The sequence below is a fragment of the Poecilia formosa genome, unplaced genomic scaffold (assembly GCF_000485575.1).
Source record: "Poecilia formosa unplaced genomic scaffold, Poecilia_formosa-5.1.2 Scaffold121, whole genome shotgun sequence".
NCBI lineage: Eukaryota > Metazoa > Chordata > Actinopteri > Cyprinodontiformes > Poeciliidae > Poecilia > Poecilia formosa.
In genome coordinates, this window is record NW_006800060.1 from 1,107,137 (window position 1) to 1,129,257 (window position 22,121).

The 22,121-nt window shown below is 39.1% G+C and overlaps 2 protein-coding genes across 2 annotated transcripts; both read right to left on the reverse strand.

Annotated features, from left to right (window-relative positions):
- Positions 1–2,440: 2,440 nt before the first annotated feature.
- LOC103144082 (uncharacterized) lies at positions 2,441–4,640 on the reverse strand. The gene is made up of 2 exons (XM_007560881.2): positions 4,286–4,640; positions 2,441–3,964 (listed from the first exon to the last, which is right to left on the reverse strand). The coding sequence occupies exons 1-2, from the start codon at positions 4,524–4,526 to the stop codon at positions 2,652–2,654; spliced, it is 1,554 nt and encodes a 517-aa protein (XP_007560943.1). The 5' UTR covers positions 4,527–4,640; the 3' UTR covers positions 2,441–2,651.
- Positions 4,641–5,191: 551 nt separating this feature from the next.
- txnrd3 (thioredoxin reductase 3) lies at positions 5,192–19,853 on the reverse strand. Its single transcript, XM_007560882.2, has 16 exons — positions 19,488–19,853; positions 16,414–16,474; positions 14,823–14,932; positions 13,540–13,647; positions 13,296–13,368; positions 13,093–13,212; positions 12,860–13,002; positions 12,393–12,508; positions 11,000–11,225; positions 10,719–10,811; positions 10,259–10,335; positions 8,602–8,758; positions 8,387–8,494; positions 7,462–7,557; positions 7,249–7,383; positions 5,192–6,040 (listed from the first exon to the last, which is right to left on the reverse strand). Exons 1-16 carry the CDS (start codon positions 19,602–19,604, stop codon positions 5,978–5,980), a joined length of 1,803 nt encoding a protein of 600 aa, XP_007560944.1. The 5' UTR covers positions 19,605–19,853; the 3' UTR covers positions 5,192–5,977.
- Between the last annotated feature and the right edge of the window lie 2,268 nt (positions 19,854–22,121).

The following is a 22,121-nucleotide window of genomic DNA, read 5'->3' on the forward strand; positions in this document are numbered from 1 at the left end:
CTGTTTTTCAGTTTTCTGGAAGTTTGTTCCAGATTTGTGGTGCATAGAAGCTGAATGCTGCTTCTCCTCATTTGGTTCTGGTTCTGGGGATGCAGAGCAGAACCACAACCAGAACCAGAACCTGAGGAGTCTAGAAGGTTGCTACGACAACAGCAGATCTTTAATGTATTGTGGTGCTAAGCTGTTCAATGATTTATAAACTAACAACAGTATTTTATAGTTTATTCTCTGAGCTACAGGGAGCCAGTGTAGGGACTTTAGAACTGGGTGAGAAATCAGACTGGAAGACATCAAAGCAGTTGGTTATAGTTAGAGAGCTATTTAATTGTTTAAACAGCTTTTTCAATCATTTTGCTGATGAGTGGGAGGTTGGACGTCGGCCTGTAATTCTGCAACACTGATTTGTCCAGATTATTCTTTTTTAGCAGTGATTTGATGATAAAACCCTCTGACATGGTTCCTGCTCTCTAGCATCTTTCTGTTCTATTTCCTTATTGTCCATAATCTTGACTTTAAGTTGCTTCTGTTTTCTCAATTGTCTCTTTCCCTGAATGCTGTTTTTCTTGTTTGGTAGTTCTGTCAGCTAAGGAAGCGTTTCACTGTTTTGATGGAGATAGTGTTGACCATACGAAAGTTTGGTCAGCACCAAACTTTGGTATGGTGTTGACCACACGGTCATTTCATTGATGTCATCTCCATGTGGCTGGCACAGTGCATCCCAGTCCGTGGCCTCAAAACGACCCTCAGCTTCCTGTGACCATCTTCTGATTGTTCTTCTTATTACAGGTTTCCTCTGAACAAGGTGTTTACATTCTTGAGCAGAGAAAAATAAGATTGTGATCTGTTTTTTTCCCCAGAAGTGATCTTTGTTTGGAGATGTATGAATCGTTAACGTGCATAAAACAAATTTAACATCTGTTTTTCTCCAGTAAAGAAGCTGTCAAACATTGGCAGTGCAGCAGATAATCAGGAATGATTAAAATCATAAATTTAAATGTATGATTTTCATGTTTTTTATATTCAAAACAACTTTTTGAATTAAAAAAAGTTGTGTTTATGATATGTGCAGTGTTTGGATTCACTCATTCGTTCCTCCACGTCTCATCCAGGCTGGTACTGACAGAACAACACGTTGAGTAAAACAGAACTGTTTGGCCTTTGGTTTCTGGCATCAGTTGGTGTCCAGACTTGGTCATTTTGTCTTTGATTGGTTTGTTTTATTGATAAATACTTTTGGACACATAACAGCCAAACAAGGCTATTACATCCCAACAGGTGAGTGAAAGTGTAGATGAAATATGTGTTTACATGTGTCGTTTAACCTGTCATTCACGAGAGAACCCAAATTTGGGTCCTCTCGTGACAGGGGTGTCAAACTCCAGTCCTCAAGGGCCGCTGTCCTGCAACTTTTAGATGACACCCCTGTTGTGAATGACAACCTGTGAATGACAGGCTAAACTGGTATACATTACTCACAAAAAGTTATGGAAATTTGACATTTGGGTGGTAATACGATGTGTAGTAATAGTGTTTGTGGTGTGAATCATGAGGGTGACGTGCAAAACGTCTACATTAAAATTACAGCTAGTAGTCACAAAGAGCAGCTGTGGATGCAAACGACAAAAACTTTTCCATCCAGCTGTCTGGCAACAAACTTCACCTGAAGAAACATCATCTGCACTATAAACAGGTGCAAACTGAGATTTTTCTGTAACATCAAACCGCCGTGACCTGGTCGTCCGTGTCTTTTCACAGGAATCCTGGGAACCACGACTACAAAAAGTGCAAAACTTCTTTCAAAATATTTACCTTCCAGAGTTTGTAGGTAGATATTTATCAGAGCTCTGGACTGTCCTCCAGCTTCAAGGGACACAGAATAATCTAACAGCATGTAAATAATGCATAGACTTATGTTTGCACTTACTGTTGTGAAGCAAGTTTTCTATAAAATGTATTACATCAGACAATGTTTGTTAGCTGGAATGTTTAATTACATAAAATGTTTACTTTAAAATAGGATCTGCTTCATTACCTGTTTACTTCTGACCTGAAATATGTTAAATACATCAAATGTATTTGATGTATTTAACATGATGTACATCAAAAATACACTATATGTACATTTGTTTTATGTATGTACATATATACATTTGATGTATTTATTTAACATACATCAAAAGTACATTTGGAATCTTTTTTTTATCATGTTTTCTTATCACCTTTAATATTTACTTTGACATATTTAATCACATCAAATGTTTAAAGATGGACTCCATTTCAGTTTACTTATGTGAAATGTTTACTGTGAAATGTCTGACTGTATAATTGTTTACTTTAATTCCACGAAGTGCTAATTTAAAAATAGGATCTATTTCATTACATGTATGCTTGTTACCTGAAATATTAAACTGTTACTTGGTGTTTGAATAAAACGTCTTAGGAATGTTCACCACAAGAACATTTATTAAATGAGAGAAATCAGTCAAGTCCATGTTAGTATTCAACTGTACAAACATTTCAACACAAAACAATTTGTGCAAATCCATTTCTTACAATGCACATTTTTGCAAAAAACAGTACAAGCAGCTGCTACAAAAAGTTCAAAACAAAGAGTGCAGCAAACTTTTTTTTTCCAGTCTGTGTTTTACATGTCAACATGTGGAGGTTTCTTTTGCGTTAGACTTTACAATCATGTTCACCAAACTGCAGCACACATACACAATCTTATCAAGAAGTGTCGTCTCTTCTCCCTCACATGTGAGCAGCAAAGTTATTGGCACAGTTCTGTGCAACATTTTGTATTTGTTTGTCATGCAACTGATCACTCTTTCCACATGGATTCTGAGGTGAGCTACAGCTTGTGTGTCTTCGACATCTTTAGCGTCGAGCTGACCTCTCCCTTTAGTGAATGAGGGCATTTTGACCTCAGCGCACATCATTCCTACACTGTCTTTAACATCAAATCCTCTGCCAGCTAACACAATGTCCCCAGGTAATAAATTGGAGAGAATGCCACAGTTTTCTGCTATGTGCTTGTCTGATGCTCGCCCGCCCCATCCATTAGAAATAAAAGAAATTGAACCATGCGGTGTGATCCCAATCAGGTATTTCATTGTGTGTCTACCTTTGTGCTGAGAGAAGGACTGCGCACGTGCTTTTAAATTTGAGGGCTTTTCTGTGCCTATTTCAAAACAGTCGACAATAATTGCCACACGCTTTCCAAATGTTTTCAAAAACTGAGGCGGCATGTCGGCTTGTAAGCAATGCCTCTCAGGCCAGTTCACCGCTGGCTTAAGGCGTGTGTACAATACATCTAGGGTGTCAGCAAAGGTATCAGACAGAGTTTTGTGTGACACATTAAAAAGATGGCAGAGATGCTGAACAGGCAGATCAAGTCTAAGACGCATCAGTGTAAGTACAACCATTTGAAATTGTGAAAGTTTTTTTGATGCTGGGAGAAAAGGCATAACAGTGTTAAACAACGACAACAAGACAGCAAAGCAAGGAAGTCCTGTGTAATATGTGACCTTTTTTGTGTCATCCTTAAAAAAATTTTCGGCCAGCAGTCTTTTGTTGAGCTCGGACCTGAGCTCCCTGTTCTCCTGTAACAGACGGTTTACTTCTGCCATCCTCTCTTCACACAACTGACATTTGGTTGGTTGCCTTTTTGATGCTGGTTCATGTTCGTCTTCCCGACCTACAGCCTCACTGAGTTCCTCTTTTATAGTTTGTACTGTTGTGTGTTTATTATTTGGCTCTTCTGGGGTTTCTGATGGAGTCTCTGGAACCTGCTCCTCCAGCTGTCGATCCGACATGTCCGTCGCTATATGGTCTTCAGCTGCACCGCTGCGGCGCCTCTTTCGACGAGAACGTCGGTCTGATGTCGACATATTTGAGGGGGGACTCATCAGCAGAGTTGGAACCCAGTCTGGATTCTGCTCATCCATTTCATATGAAGGTTTGCCTTGAAGAGGACATATGAGAACACAGATCAGCGTTACTAATGTGAAACTGGCAACACTAGAACAATGCAAGCAGTTTATTTCATCTAATGTTAATTTCATTGATAAAGCACTTTAAAAACAGCTATTAACTGCACCACAGTGCTGTACGGTATTCATAAAACCACATTAGAATACAACACACGTTACATACAAAAAATATGCATAAACCAGGTCGTGTTTACCATCTGTGACCTAAGCATGAACTAAACGTGAGTACATCCGAACAAAGTCGTGGCAAAAACGTGTGGCACAACACCAACAAAGCGAATTTAGACACTCACCAGAATGGAAATGTTTGGAACAAACTTGTATGTATCTTGGAATGCTGGAGAAGTTTATATCAGGACGTTTCACCGCTGATATCCAGGCCATTCGTCTTCGTTTCGTTAGCTCAGAAACATGTTCTCCCTCCCGTTGTTTCCATGCAGGAAAACAATGAAACGAAAGTCCGTTTTCTATCTTTTTACCACTCCGGTCGTGTGACCGGACGTTACATCCAACAACACAACAGGTTCGAACCATTGCTAAGTAATTCTAACCTACTTAAATTTTTAAAGAATCTGCGAGAAAGTTTTGTTTTCGACGGATATGATTATTTGTTGCCCTTCAAGATGGCGCTCATATCCCATCAACCACTGCGCCGCAGGCTATGCCTACCAGTGACGTCAACATTGGCAATCTTGCTAACAAGCTTAGCATAATTTAGCTAACATATGTATGGAACAGCATTACTTAACTTACACGATTTATTTTGAAAAAATGGAAAGGTTTTCCCCCCTTTTTTTCTGGCACAAACTGTGCAGCTCAGCAGCACGTCTCCCGGTGAGCCACAGGTGTTAAACCATATTCTGTGACCTGACCACCGTATGTTGTGAACGTATACTGTGGGGGAGGGGAACAAACAAATGGAAAGAAAGACGGTCAAATAAACACTCCTATTTGACCACTGTTATGATTATTATGGAAATATAACTCAGATATTGTGACCATGGTATTAATTATAGAACATCAAATACTAGAGCATTTAAAACATGTTTACTTATAGAAAAATGTTAAATACTATGGTCCATCTTCCCATAAGTAAGCATTATTTGTATTTTTCAAAACATAACAGTGGGGTCACTCTTGCATTAGTAGTAGTAAACTCCCTCAAGGTGTATTCAAAGACGACTCGGAAAAACAAGTTACCACATGTTAAATGTGAATGAATCTTTTATTAAGTGTGGAAGAAAAACAGTGGTCTAGAGGAGTTTGACACCAACAAACTTGTCATGTATACAGATGATTAATGTCCCACAGTGACTGAAGACTAAATGTACCTTTATATACACGATGAAGAGGCAGAACACACAAGATAAATTAATTGTGGATACAACTCACGCCAACACAACTGTTCAGACTGAAAATACTAAAAGCAGATCTCGAAGCTTGCAGGCTCAGAAGGAGATTATGTTCTCTTAGAAGTTTCCTAAACTTAAAACGGTCATGTTGAACAAGCATACACTTCAGACTGATGTTGAATTGAAGAGAAAGCATGTGGAATCATGACGATGTTCACACGCACTAAAGCCACGCGGTAAGCAGTTTTCAGTCTGTGCACCCTCTGCTTGCAAGTGGAGAACAGTTGGGAGGGTTTGGACGAAGGACTGGCGCCACCGTCGGGATCCTCTGCAGAAGGACATCGATCCTCGCCCACCTGAGTATGCTAGGTTACGGGCCAGAACGTCATAAAAACTCCAAACACACATATGTTTCCGTAGGCATGCATGCTGGAGCTCCTCTGAGAAGTGGACAGACCGATGGAGGCCAGACGAGTGACCCCGCCGTTCAACAGGCTACCTTCATATCAGACCCTTAGTGCTGTGTATGATGTCTAAACAAGCATCTTCGACCCTGTGACCTCTGGTTGGGAACCAGCAGGACAGGATAGAGTCCAATATGAGCACAGCCTGCTAAACAGGCGGGGTTTAACCTCAGCAACCAGACTGGGTGATGTCTCCACCCGACCTCTTTGACACCTCCAAGGTGGTAAAGACCTGCAGGGGGAAGAGGCAATCGTTATGGAAATGTTGCTTGGTAAAAGGCCTGGAGAAGCAGGCAGAATTATTGGCACTCCAGGTAGAGATTTGTAAAAAGACTCAAAATAAATTAATCTTTAATGTAGCAGTCAACAGGACTAGGGTTTCCACTCAGTGTACTTGGGGGACCCCATGGCCCCAGGCTAAGTGTTGCTTATTATAATTTCTCTGGTGAAACGGTTTGAAGTACAGCATCAGTATGGTCAGGATGTCAAAACATAGAGAGAATGAGGTCAGGTGTCCTTTTTTTGGTTTTTCTTTCTGTTTGTTTTAAATTCACCAGACCTCTGACCACTTCCTGTCTCTACAACAACAACTTCAGACTTTATTTGTGACTTGTCAGCAAATGAAGTGACAATTTTTGCAACATCTTTTGATCCTTTATCTGTGACTTAAGACTTATTTTAATTGCATTAATTAATTAAATGTAGTCTTCAATACTTCATAGTTGGTGTTTAGGTATTGTTAAAGTCTTCAAACACATGATTACCAAGTCATATTTTTAAAAATTTCTGTCAACTTTAAACATTTGACTCAAACACTGAGGGCAACTGGATGGCTGTCCTAAATGATCTATTGCTCCAGTAATTATTGTAATAGTCTATAAGATTTTTTGAGACAATTTTCAAGTGATATATTGATAATGGCATAATCCAAGTTTGCCCTCTCAAACACCAATAAATGTAAAATTTGTAAAAAAAAAAAAAAAAAAAAAAGAAAAGCAAAAAAACATAAGCACTGGAGCCAGAAAATATTTTAAATAAATAAAACAAAATAAATAAATACAACTGAAAAACCATTTATAACTTAAATCATAAATAAAATGGATTATGAAGTCTCTAAGCAAAATTGCCCTTCAAAAAACCTCAGCAAGGAAACAGAACAACCTAATGTGCAGCAATTAGCCCTGTTACACATTAACATAATGAATGTGTAATGCTACTCCATTATTAAGCTAATTCACCCTATCCATCACAACAATAAAACTGATCCATAATTCAACTCAACATCTTCTTAAGACAATTAGAGATCGTCTAGGAGACGATAACAGAAGCATGAGGATGGTGCCCTCACACAGGAAGTAAAATATCCCTTTTTTACGCTTCAGGACTCAATTTGTAGCGACATTTTAATCAGAATAAAAAAGGTTGGCGTGCTGCTCCTACCTCAGCGCAGGTCGGGTGGATGCCGATGGTGATGTCAAACTGCTCCTTGGTCGCACCACATTTCATGGCGGCACCGAAGCCCTGTGTCACCTCCCCGGCGTTTGGCCCCAGGTAGTGGAACCCGATGACTCGGTCCTGAAAGGCAACAATGAAAACAATAAACTGATAGGACAGAACAGTGGACAGAGGTAGATAAATCTGCTGAAACCGTACGCTGTCCAGTTTGTTGCAGATGATCTTGGCATAGCATTGGTTGTTGTCGCGGCCCGGCACAGTGAACTCCAGAGGCCAGAACAGACTGTGGTACACCTGTTACACAAAAATCAAGGTCAGACACGTATGTGAAGACATTAAATAAAACATTTATCCCTTAAAGCTGCAGTATGTATGTATGTGTATATATATTTATTTTATTTTTTTTTTACATTTGATGAAACAGTCACTATGTAGTGACAGTATGTTGAGACAGATGATCAAAATAAAAAAAAAAACTTCTCCGCCTTCTCCCCACTCCCATCTGAAAACAATCAAAGCCAGGAGGCAGGTCTTAATGCTGTCAGTCACCCCTACTTGTGGTGCTGCTCATCCACCGCCTGCTCTGTTACGCTACAGCTAGCATAGCCTGTTGTGAATGCTAGGCTAGTTAGCATGGCTACCAATGACAACAAATAAATGGTCTTCCTGCAAGTACATGAGGATGATTGACAGCGCTAAGACGCTCTTCCTCCCTGTGATTGGTTGCTTTTGGTGCGTTTATTCAGATGGCAACAGCAGCTCAGGCAGGAGGTGGAGAAGATCCATCTTTTCACAGATTATCCATCTTAAACTGTCACGACATGGTGACAGTTGTAACAAATATGTATATATGCTTTTAAAAAATTAATAAATAAAAATTGCATAGAGCACCTTTAATACATTCCAAAAATACTTTAAAAGTCCATCTAAAGCTGCTAAATTTCCTGCTTACAACAATGAATGAGTGCAAGACTAAAGGTCTTGAGACAAACTGGTTAGATCAGACTTACTTAAAAGAAACAAGCCTGATTATCACCAGAAATATTTTATTTGAACTCTTTATTTGACAAAGAGACAAAGTGGACAGGATCCCAGTCAGCTGAACCTCTGATGAATTATTCACCTCGATGTTGTCCGGGCCGTACAGCTCAGTGGCTCTCTCCTCTGACAGGCCACAGGCGCCGTACTCCAGCGGGGTGAAAACCGTGGTGGGAACGTTGATGTAGTCACACTGCGCACAGACGGACACACACACACACACACACACTTATCAGGGGGCCCTGCACCGCCTTAGAGACTGTGCAGTTGGCATTAGAGGGACTGGAGACCAGGCTGTACCTTGACATTGGATCCGCCGTATAGACGGCGTGCCAGTAACTTCCCAGCTTGGATGGCGACGGGCGTCAGCTCCCACTTTCCCTCCAGAATGTCTCCGATGGCGTAGATGTGGGGCACGTTGGTCTGTTCCTCGTCGTTCACTGGAATCTTTCCATTTCTGGGAAAATAGTTCAGCGGGTTAACAAAGAGGGAAGGAAGAAACGGCAAGATTAAAACTAATCTAAATACAACAAAAGCAGAAGTCAAGTTCAAGTCACCATTCATCATCAATGAGTGTTAACATTTAGCAGGTACTTCAAATTAGACACATTAAAACAAGAATAATACAAACAATAAAGCTTCTTCACTGAACCTTCAGACACATAAAATCAGCCTTCTATCACCTGAAGAACATTTCTAGGATTTAAGGACTATTGTCCTAGCAAGATGTAGAGAAACTCACAGAGTTTAACTTTAGTCACATTGATCAATGAAACACCACCAGGTCCTGACTACACGTGCAAGGTCAACAATAGTCACCCTATAGTTGCCAACTTAGCAACTTTGTCGCAATATTTTGTATCTCATCACTGTCACTGACCTGCTGGAAGGTCAGTGACAGTGAACCCACAGAGGTACACTGGATGCAGAGATGTCTAAACGTTTTGGTGCATGGGCCAAAATCCATCAAGTTCAAACTGATCAAGGGCCACATTTTGTCTTTTTGTTTTTTTTTTTTACTTTTCTTGTCTATTCTTAGCAACAAGAACAGAATTTGGTCACTATTTCTTTAAAAACCTTTTGCTGCATTTAGTTTTGATTAGTTTTATAAGTCAATAAAATGCAGCTCTGGACATTCCAAGGTCTGATTTTAAGTAAAGTTGACATTTGTGGTATTTATATTTACTCAAATAAAAAAGAAACAAAGAAAGCAAAAGTAAAGCTTTTGCTTTCTTTTGCAAAAGAAAGCAAAAGTATTGAATGGTTTTAGGTTCAATACTTTGTGTTGAATCTAAAACCTTCCATCTCAAAACATTTTCAGTAAAATGTCTCATTTGCATCAAACATGCTTTCATTCTAATTATGAGCCAGTAATACAGAAGCAAATCAGCTTTAGCCTTCTACCCTCATGATTCACTATACACTGAAGAACGGCATACCATGACACAGCAAAGATAAAAAACTGGGTCCAAGGTCAGCCTGAACACACACTGTAGTAGAATTCATGAAGAGAGTGTTAATATTTCACATGCTCATTGAAACACAGAGCAGCTCAAACTGTATATTACTATGATCATAAGACCGTTCATATGACTGAGAACAGCTTCAGGCTCAGCTGCCAAGTTATTCACTAAACAGATCCTGGGGTCCAGTCAAAGACCGTTCACATCTGTTTCAGCATTAAGTCATGAGAGAAAAGCTGAGCAAAAAACAAGAAAAGGACAGTTTTGATCATGAAACTTCAGCAGTTCACTTCCTGTTGGTAACCACATGCTGATGTTATCATTTTACCAACCAGTCACCTTTCATATCTCCATAACAACCCCCTCAACCTGGCCCCCTCCCCCCAGCACCCTTCAGTTCCCCCAGCAGAGCCAGAAGTGCTGAATCACTGTGACTGTACGTCCAGTCTTAAAGGGACAGCGCAGAGAGAGGCGGCGCAGCAAAGGAGTCTTACTTTGGGTTCACTTTGACCCCTGCCTTGTCCAGGCCGATCTTATCTGTGCATGCGTTCCGACCCACTGCAATCAACACCTGAGGGACAGACAGACAGAGGGCCTGGTTAGTTACAGGAAGTCCTGCGGGGTTGCTCAATTATTTGCATAGAATTCAAATGGAATTTAAATGGAGACCAAAAAAAAAAAAAGAAAAAACTGATAATAAATCACTTCCTTCCCCTTAGAAGCTGCAAGACTGCTAAAACTAGACCCACTACAATGACTTTTTGTCAAACTTTAACCTATTTGGTCACAAAATAAATGTAAGGACAACTTAAACAAAATGGAAAAAAATAGTTTGGATTTCATCAAGGGTTGGGGGGAGCAAAACAAAAAAAAGAGATATAGGAGGAAGTGGTTCAGATTCCAAACACAGACTGATAAGGTGAAGAATGATCAGCTGATCAGAGATCCACACACCGTGTTGTACTCGTCCTCCATTGTCTCGTCCGTCTCTGTGGACTTGGCCGTTACCTTCAGCCTGCCGGGGCTGCCTTCCTCCAGCTGCTCGATCTGATACACACAGACAAATGTTTATCTATGGCTTAAAAAAAAAGATCAAACAGGGCTCAATTAGAAGTTATGCACAGTGCAAAGTCTGCAACAGTGGAGATAACTTGCAACTTCCATTATGCAAAATACAAGAGTGACACGTTTTATGGGAGATGGCAAGAACAACACACACACGCCCATACACACACCTTTGTCGGCACAAATTTGCGGATGAATTTGACTCCGTGTGTCTCCATGTGTGCTCCGGCGCGGTTGGCCATGTCCTGGTCGAAGCCCCTCAGCAGGATGGAGCGCACCATGACAGTGACGTCGAGGCCCAAGCCGGCTAGGAAGCCGCCGCACTCCAGAGCCACGTAGGACGCTCCGATCACCAGCGTCTTCCCCGGGCAGTAGGACAGCGAGAACAGGTCGTCACTGGTGAACGGAGCAAAAACGACACAAACCACAACTCCGGTAACCATTAAATCCCATTTAGCAGTCTGTTAATTCTGTATTGTATCTGTAATATTTGACAATATCTGTATCGGTCCAGATATTGAAACAAATCAAGGACAATTTGTGCTTTAAGCTGCGTTTTCCTGCAACGGCCGATTTTAAACCTCACATATTAAACCTCAGATATTGGTATTGGTATCAAAACTGAAATTGAAATAAAGTGGATCGGCGCATCACTAGCTTTCTCATTTCGAGCTCGAAGTAGTTTTACAGTAATTTTACACTGTATATAACTCCCCCCCGCATTTTTAGGATGTTCAATGAACTCTGCAGAGCGATAAGTTTTATGATCCACAAATCTGGCTTTCATAATTAATGTCAAGTAACTTGCTTTATAAGTGCCAATGAAAATGACGTAGCAGTTTCCAGCTCTGGGAATATTCTAAAAGCTGAATTCAAACTCCAAGTTAACACCAGCAGCCATCTTAACATCAACACTTACAAAAATAGGCAATCACCATTTACTAAGTAATTTAAAACATTTTATCCAATAAATGCTGAATCTCCTTTTTTGTTGGTAATACATAACTAATACCAGTTAACTGATGTTAGTTTTTTTTTATTTTATTAATCCACCTGCATTAATAAAGCAAACCATGACTAGAGATATGCAAACCATTTTATATAAGATTCATGAACAACTAGAGATATTAGAAGGCCAAACAATGCTTAAAAACTTCACTGCAAAAATGGGATTTATATGTTGAGCTCATAAAGCAGCAGGATGTCGGTCCACTGACCCGCATTATTAAAACAGAGCAAAAAACTGGAGCTGAGCCAATGATTTTAAACTGAAATTAGCGGCACAGGATCCTACTATAAAAAAAACAAAACAAAACAAAAAAAACAGAATGACTGGAGTTGTATAAACTATTTCAAACTGGGAAAAGAAAAACAGGCAGGCAGCATCCAGAGACAACAGCCTCCAGAGCTATGAGTGAACCAACCAGACACAGACAGAGTCCACCTTTAATAATAATAAAGGGTTTGTATTTACAGGGGACTGACGGGTGGGCAGAGCACACCCGTCGCCCCCCAAACCTCCAAGGCTCTTAACAGAGTGTGTGTGTGTGTGTGTGTGCTCACCTGGTGATGCAGTACTCTTTGTCTCCAGGGACTCCCAGGTAACGTGGCCTTTCCCCTGTAGCCAACACAAACCTGGCTGCTGTGTAAAATGTCTCCTTCCCTCGTTTGTTTGTTGCCTGACAGAACAAAGATGATAATTTAAAATGTTTACACCACAGAGCTCTGATCACATACAAGATGTAAAACATTGTTTTCTGTATGTGTGTTTGTCATGTCTGTTGTGTTCCTTGGTCTTAATGATGACTTTGGTTAACTCATGTTCAAAGTAGTGGACTCTATTTAGGGGTGCCGGAGTAAACTGGGCTGAATATCTGTGCAGGAGGTTCCTATGGTTCCATTACTTCATGTCCTCAATTACTGACTACTTAGTTTATCAAATATCCCCTCCAAGACATTATGTTTTTTGTGACTGCTGTGGCCTAAAATTAAAAAAGGTCATGATGCATCAGCAATGATCCATTGTTCACCTTGATTTTGTGTGGTTCGATAAACTCTGCATAGGCGTTGACGTAGTCGACGTTCTTGTCCCTCAGCGCCACCCTGTAGCCCCAGTTCAGAGAGCCGATGTAGTTGTTGACTGCAGTCTTCATGGTGTCCCAATTGTGTTTCACTGCAGACAGACAGACAGACGCCGTTAAAGCCAGGTTCCTCCTTCAGAGACCATTTGGGTTGTTGGGATGTCAGCGGTTGGCAGCCTGACCCGACTCGTCAAACTCCCAACCGAACTTTCGTGCGTCCTGGATGGCCGTAGACAGCAGGGCTGTCTGGTGCATCAGCTTCTTGGGGATGCAGCCGACGTTCACACAGGTTCCACCGAGACCTGACGAAAACAACAGGTGTTCAGATTAACAATGGCTGCCCACAAGAAAATTCACTAGTTGGGTTTATGTCAAAGCTTCTCACCCCATGTGGTTCCTGTTGGTGTGGGAACAACGTAGTCCAACACCATCACCTTCTTCCCCAACATGGCCGCTTCCTGTTAGCAGTAGACCACAATGTTATTGTCATTGAGTTGCATATTTCAATCCTCTTCTAAATCAGACTTTACAGTGCACTAGAAGTCACATGGCTCAAGAGATTGCTGGCATTTTATTGCTACAACAGTAGCCTAGCAACCAGAGCAGAATGGCAGAATCTACTAGATCACCTTGGAGCAGGCCAGGCCTCCGGATCCGCCTCCGATGACTATCAGGTCATAATCGTACGCTTCCTTTACCCCGCTGAGGAGCTGCTGTAGGCTGCCATCTTTGTGAGCCTGATGCAAACATGAACACAAAGTTCCCACAATGCACTGGTCAAATGAAAACCAGAGGATCACACTACACTGGGATGGAACAACTACAACAGTCAACCATTTGTTTATATTCCACTTTGTTACAAAAATGAAAAAAGTCAGATTTCACACAATGGAAGTGAGAAACAAAGATCATTTATAGTTTTTGCCTGTCCTCTTCAATTTCCAATTTTAGGTACAATTTGTTTTGCTGCAGTAGATAAAAGCAAAACAAATCAATTAGGAGGAAGGTCGAGGACTGTACACAACGTCAGAGTATCTACTTCCTGTCTAATACAGGAAGTAGAAGTATGTGTAATGCTAACATCTGATGAATCACACTGTGTAACCTGGTGGAATTGCACCAAACCAACATCTTCTTTGCAACATTTCAAAAGTTTGCTTATTAACCAATCAACAGCAATGTACATACGTTAGACATGCAATCAATGTCAATAGATCATACATCTGATAGAATATTCACTAAACTCCAATCCAGAACTGCACAGCATTCTGGGAGATGTTGGTAGAGGAAATATTTTACCCAGTCAACATCTCACAGCAAACTAAACAAGGCTTGTGGCATCAACTAACTCACTCTTTGGTTACCTAGCAACAATCTGTTGAGTAACTTGCGCAACAGCTACAGATTTCGCAATTGTATCTCATAACTGCTTAAAAATGGGGGCGGGGGGGAAAAACAATGTGGAGTGAAAGCTGGATGTAATGGGACAAATCAAATCACCGGTTTGGCAGTATTTCAGATATTTAAATCTGAAATACTGAAATAATTTGGTATTTGGTATAATCGATAATTATTGACAATCATCAATATCGACTGGTATGAAATGCTTTCATCATGATAAGTTTTTCAGTCATATTGTCCAGTCCTAGTTTCAGGTAAATCCTCTGATTCATTTGGAAATGTTCCAACTATTTGGTTCCTGGTCATCCAATCAGTTATTTTATAAAGTCTGTGTAAACCATGAATTCAGACAGTTGACTGAAGTTGGACTCTAACTGATCTGATGTCTTTTTTTCTCAGGCAGCTTCGCAATAAACCACCTGCTACAGCCGCAGGGATGTCAGGCTTGTCTTTAAGTTGTGTGTTCAAACGCCCCATAAGATCCTCTGTACTGAAGTCATTTGACCCTCACCTGCATGGTTTTGTCACAACCACCGACATGCGTCTTGTTGACGAAGACCTGAGGAACTGTCCTCTGCCCAGTCATCTCCAGCAACATCTCCTGGTAGTTGGATCCATTCTCTGGACAAAAAGGTCATGGTGTCAGTGCGAGACAGACAGCAGGTTTGTTGGGATTATGTGCCAATGAAATGCAAAACAGAGCAGCAGAACAACAAGCTCTTCTCTACCTAGTGATACTCTTTATTTTGTTCCAGTGCGTTTCTTGTTTTATATAAAGTTACTGAAAAACAAAGAAAATAAAGAAGAGGAAACAGAACTGCTAAACAGTCTTTACTTCCTTCAAAATAAGAGCAGGGATATAGATGGAGGTCTAGATAAGTTTTGCTGGATAACAAATTGTCTCAGAAGTTGCAGTGACAAATGATAGTATTGTTCTGAGACCATTTCCTAGTAATATAACTGTAATGCATAGCAATTCAAGAACACATCCTCAAAGATCAACTAACTTTAAATTCTAATCAACATCTAACATTGAAACTGGAAGAAGTTTTACATTTCTAAAAAAAATAAAAACAAAAACAACCAATAATATGAATCATAAAGTCTCTGTAAACACAACTGTCCTTCAAAACAAGGTCTAGTTGAGACCAAAACACCAGACTGAAGACTTTTATCAGACAGTTTTTGGAAGAAAAAGAGAAAAACAATAAATCATGCAAATGGAAATTGTTGAGCTTATTTTAATTTATCGTGCCATTAATCAATTGCTGTCTTATTGGGACAGGCATACATAGACGTCCAACTATTCAGAGTTGATAACCACAATGTCAACACAGATGTGGGAGTTAAGAAATAGTTCTGGGTGCAGCAATACCTAAAGAAAACAACCGGCCCGGCTGGAGGAAGTTCATCAGTTGTTCAGCCTTGGATGAACAAAGTATTGGAACAGAAATATCTGCCAGCTTGAACGGCTCACATCAGTGCTCTCAATCCGACAGCTAAAGCTAACATTGATACAAAAAAACTGTTTCTTCATCTGGAAGCCAGCTGGAGTTCAGGGCTGACACAGTTCTGTAAAGGATGTGAACATCAGTCATGTTGTTATGACTGAATGGTCGTTTCCAGCAGAGTAATCTAGTTAGTGGAAGCAGCTCCATTAACCAACTCTCTACTCAGCATAATCAGGAAAGGTTGAAACAATGTTGAGCCAGAGACGCCTCACTGTGCATGGAGTCAGTATAGATCATGATTAACTTGTTTGACATGCGACAGCTCACTGTCCATGTAACACAGCGGCCATGTTGTAGCACCTCCTGCTGCTGATTGGTTGTTTTTAATTTGAGTGAGAGTGTGAGCCAATCACAGCTCAGCGAGTGGCGGAACAAAACTGCCATCCAACTACTAATCTACAGGCTGCAGCTTTAAGAATGAGTTGATTCTGGTAGATCTGGTAGGTATTTATTGCTCCCTGTCTTTGTTTAAAAAGAACAAACAGTACTTTTTTTCAATATCAGGACTGATACAGATATTAATATTGGCCCTTCTCCAGTTCAAAGGTCAGCATCAGGTTTTAAAGTGAGGAAAACTACATTGAGTCTTACCTATGAGGTCCAGCTCCATCGCGTTGAACTCGATTTTCAGTTCCTTGAACAAGTCCTTCACCTGCACACAAACAGATTTACACTTTGAAATAAAAACATTTTATGAGTGACGAAAATATTCAAAAGGGATCTGTTTCCATTGGAGTGGTTTCAATGGAAACAGACAAAATAGCACCAGAACCAAACAGTACCGACATGTAAGCCTTTCACAGTACCAATTAATCAAATGATGAATTAAAACTGGCTTGATGATTTCCACTCTGTTGATTCATATTTTCTGAAGGGCAATTCTGTTTACAGAGACTTACTTCATAATCCATTTTATTTATGGCTTCTGTTGGATGTAGTTTTTATTTTTGTTTTAGATCGTTATTGTTTGGTTATTTCGGATATTTTACATATCTTCCAGTTGCAGTGAACTTTTCAAAATTGAGTGAACTTGCATTAGTATTTTTGAAAATGGTCTCAAAACAACATTATTGTTTATAGCAATAACTGGGACAATTTATACACTAAAATCTGTTATGACAGGCCTATCAAACTGTAGCGCTGTGCAAAAATTAAACTTTTTTTTTTTTCAAATTTCCAGAAACTCCAAAAGTCCAAAAAACTAAACAGTACTACAGATGGAAGCTATAGAAATCGTTTTATTGAAATGACTGGACAATATGGTCAGATTAAGATTTTTTCATGATTCATATTCCCAGTTACAGTGAAATGGAAAAGTGCTTCCACAAAACTCCTACGTTTTATGTTATTTTAAAAAGTAAACAGAAATAAAACTGTTCTTTTCTTCTGTAGATATGTCCTCAAAAATAAGTTAATAATAATCAATTTTACCTGATGGAACCTTTCAAAGCACTTGAGGTCACCGAACAAAAACAGAAACAATAAAGGAAATAAAAAATAAAAAAATAAAATAAAATAAGTTGTTCCTCCCCCTCCCCCCATCAGGTTTTCAGCACTGAGGGCAAAAGCAGCTCTTTGGATCAGAAACGTTACAGACAACTGGTCTTATTCAAACACAGCATTTTGTGGGCTAAAATAGCATTTTTGTCAGCAGAGTTTTACCACAACATCTGACACACAGCAACACACTCCACCCATAAAGCTGTAAGCAGAGCTTCGCAAAGGACTCATTGATTTGACTACATTTACAGTGGAGTGAAAGGAAATTGATTTTTTTTTTTTTTTATCAAATACAAACCTGAGAAGTTTGGGAAAGAAGCCCACATGTGTGTAAATTAATCAGAGAATGAGACAGGTAAGCTGTCAGAGAATCTGTCAAACGGGTCAGGAACGTCACTGAAACTAAACATTATTCTGACAACCTGATTTTAAAAAGTCAGTCTGCTGATTTTTCATCCAAGCCGTTTTCATACAATATTAGAAAATGCATTTAAAAAATTTCAAATAAGCAAATTAAATCTATTCTTATATAAGAAAAAAAACATTTTTGCTTCAAATAAAGAATGAATCTGCAGCTAAAAAAAGATACTTCTAGCATCAACATGAAAAGCGAAGCTAAAACTTTGCCAACTGAGGATAAAACATTTTTTTTATCAAGTGTTTTATTATTATTTTTAAATGCAAAATGTAGATATGTTTGTACAGTTTTGGCTTAGTTACAGCTCTGAGTGTGTTCTTTCAGTAAATTGCCTTTTTTCAGTCTGTGTACTCCGGTTAACAATTTATCAATTACTAAATCAGCTGACGAGCATTTTAAAAGAAAATCTGTTCATTGCGATTCATCTGACTAATTGCCTCAGCATATTTAAGGGTTAGAATGACCAAGACCTAAATCTGATTTAGAGTCTCGCAATACAGCCAGACAGCTATCTAAAAGAAACGGCATAAGCAAGTGAGGCGGATCAGCACCAATGACGTCACCCAGACCACGCCAGTCCGGAAATCCTGTCTGCACAGGCACACTGTCACAGTAGTCTTTAGTCAGAGGCTTCTACAGATGCATTGCAACAATGACTGCTACTGAAGATCCTTCCTGACTCCCGCGTCGCCATCCACAACTACTCAAATTCAATTCAAAAATATTTAAATCAGATGAATATACTTTGATGATATAAAGCTACAACTGCATTTCATTTCCCTTTGGGATAAATAAAAGGATTTTTTTTTTTTACATTTAATTTACATTTGTTAGTCCTGTAGAGTTGCCAAAAACACTTCAAGTCTTAACAGCAGTAATGCCACACTTTTAAAGACTTGTTTGTAAAAATTGTTGATGATCATGTTCGTTTCTTTTTGCTTCACACTTATGGACTTTTGTGTGTTGTATCATTATATTACATACATTGAAGTTTTTAGCTACAGTGCAAAAGCAAATTTTTTGTTATGTTTGAAAATGTACCCAAAATATTATTTATATAATCTATCAGGATAATAATGTCAGCCCTGAAACTTTATAAAATAAAAATACTGATCATGGTTCATGAACTGTAGGAAAATAAAAAACAACTTACTACATCAGAAAGAAAACTAGAATTACAGGAAAATCTTCTTCTGGAGGAATTTCTTCTTTACTTAGATTACTGTTAATTAATGACAAAATGCTAAAATAAGTGTTTATATATATATATATATATATATGAGTATAGAATACGCAACTAAAGGCGTGACGTGCGTTATGGTATGTCAACAAAAATACGTGACAGTTGACTTCCAATACTAGACAAACTGACTCTGAAAACAGGTTGTCTTAAGGCTCAGATTAAAAAAAAGAAAAAAAGAAAACAAAGAAAGAAAGAAATAGTCAGGCGCCAAGAGCGAGATATTATGCAAGCAAATGTTTTGCCACATTTACAGACTCCTCAAAGCGAATACGAGATTTGCTCGGTTTCAGATTAACCACTGCGTTTAGAGATGTGAACAGGCAAATAAACTATATTAAGTTTGGACTGCGTCTTAAAGAGACAGAGGCAGAGTGGCAGCATCGACGCAAAGCTCCAGCAATTAGGCCGAGCCCATCCTGTGCGGTTCGCGGGTGAAATATCGAAGTTTCAGATCCGGGCTAATAAGCAAGGTCTACTCAATTAGGTTAAGCTAAAAATACTTACCTGGATACAGTACGGACAGTAGCTTTTGCTGAAGACCACCACTTGGTTAGAGTCAATAAGCTTCTGTATCTTAGTTTTGAGTTCATTTTTGCCGGTGTCTTTTTCGATGGGAGGCATTTTCCAGCTATTTCCGTCTGCTTGCGCAAAGCAAGCTCCGGTAGACGGATTCCAAAAACAATAAACTAAATGCTAACTATCTGCATCAGTTACTTCTCCGTTCTAATAACGCCCCTAAAGTCTATAAGGGGCGACAAAACACCAGACACAGGAGGACAGTAAATCTGCCCTCAATTCTGGTCGCTGCTCTGAAAGCAGGTAGTAGTCTATCATCCGCGCCAACAGTCTCCAGTATTTTCTTGTCTAAGTCCTATGGGTGCGCTTGTTATGTGTTACAATGTTCACCGTGCGGTTCATAGTGAACTGTAGGGAACTGGAACAACCCCGCCCACGGACAAAATTGTGTGATACAAAACGAAGGTACTATGAGATACGTCACAGCGTCGCCCATTAACACACGCCCATGTAGGAACAAATTACTCAACTGATACGTTAAAGTGAGAATACCATGGAAATATACTTAATTACGTAAAGAAATATAAAATCTTACTAGTTAGGAGAGCCATATGAAGATAAAGATAAAATATTCCAACTTTATAAAAGTACCGTAAAAAAGCAAAAAAGCGAAGCTGTAAACTTTATTTTGTTATTAACTAATATTGTTTAGGGTAAGAAAGACATCATCACCAGAGATGACCAACGCTAATGGCACTTTAGCACTACTTGTCTCAATCGACGATCTCCTCGAAATAGTGGAGTCTTTCGCCACCTGCTGGTTAAAACACGCTAAAACAAAAATTGTATACTGTAACAATTACTTCATTTCTGGCCAAGAGCCAAAAATATTGACTTTCAAGCTTTCTTTCAATAATGTGAAACTGGGTAAAGGCTTCATTTTATTCTGTGTTGTTGGTATTGGTGTATTTAGATGGAGGTTTGTGTGGAGGTTTGAAGGAACATTAGTGGTAGTTCATTACACTGAACTTATTACAAAAATGAGCCATAAGAGTTATCACTAATAAAATGCTCTCACCCAGAGCTCTGATGAGGAGGAGAGGAGGGGAAGGGGTATGGCAAAACAGCTGACATTGATTCAACATTGATCTGATGTTGATAAGACATTTCAGTCTTATCAACAATGTTGTTTTCAACGACAAAACAACATTGATTCAATGACAGTTTCAACAGTTTGATTGGATGGTTGTTTGATGGTTGATCCACCATCATTTGTCGACTTCAACCAAAAATCAACGATTCTAACTATATTTCAACGTTGATTTAACGTCGTGTGCTATCTGGGATCTGACGGAGTTGACGAAATGCCAAACTACCTCAATTTATATGTTATTCTGAAGGAGGCCATATTGTAGCTCATCAGCTCCATTAAATATTTACAGTATACTAAAATTAAGCATTTATTTCACAAAATGTCATCAAAGTTTTGTAAATTGTCAGTCATGGTGTTGACACATCATGGCTGTGACGAGCAATTTAGGAATAAAACAGAAGAAAAGAACTAAAGAATAACATAAGCTAACCAGAGCTGCCTATCCCTCTTACGAAAGGAAGTGGTCATGGGGTCCTCAGAAGTTCTGATCCCCCCAATAATGCCTGATTTTTTTTACATTCTTTTTATGTCTGACGTTGTTGACAAAAACTATGGACAAATTTCAATAGAGTTGGAAAATATATAAAAATGATTTTTAATTCAATTTACTGATACTTTTATAATTATTTATATGAATACTTATGCTTAATTGTCATAATATATTATCTTAGTATTCCTTTAATTGTTTTAAACCAGTGTTTCTCAACCTTTTTTGGCCCAGCGCCCCCCAAGCCTTTATCCAGGTCCCTCACCGCCCCCACCAAAGAATCTGCAGGCTACTTTGCACTGACTATTATTTTATCATTAATATTACTATCACTATTGTAGATGTTTTGATTTTTATGCTTGTTTCTGTATTTATCATCAAAAATAATTTCCCAGAGAACAAAAAAGTCATGGGAATAGAAATTATTTTCACAGGCGTCTATGAAAAATGCAATGAACATTCAAGTTAAAATGAGTAGGCCTAACAGCAGCCAATCAGAGTGGAAAAAAATATTCTTATTTTGTGCCATTTTCTAGTTGTTAAATATTCCACAAAATGATCAGATAAAAGATGAACAACATGCCAGTTTAAACTTTGAACTATTTGCAAATCGACTGAGCTCTGCAACATTAAAACATGGATAGAACTGTAACTACATTAATCATAGCTCTTCTTCTCTTCAGGGTTTCTGGTGATGCAGCTCTGTGCTGCCTTCAGGAGAATGGGACATCAGAGTTTCAGCCATAAAACTTCACCCACATGGCATTTAGTGTGCAAACCAGAGCTTTCAGTGGAAAAACAAAAGTTCCAGGTCCTTTTAATGCTATACAAATATGAGACAGAAACATGGATTATATCTTTATATAAACCTGTCTATTGATTATAGATTAATAGTTTTACTGGACAGAAATTACAAAGAACAAATCTGGTTCTTAATCAAATCCTAATGAGTCAAATTGAAAGTGTCATGGAGTCACTGAAC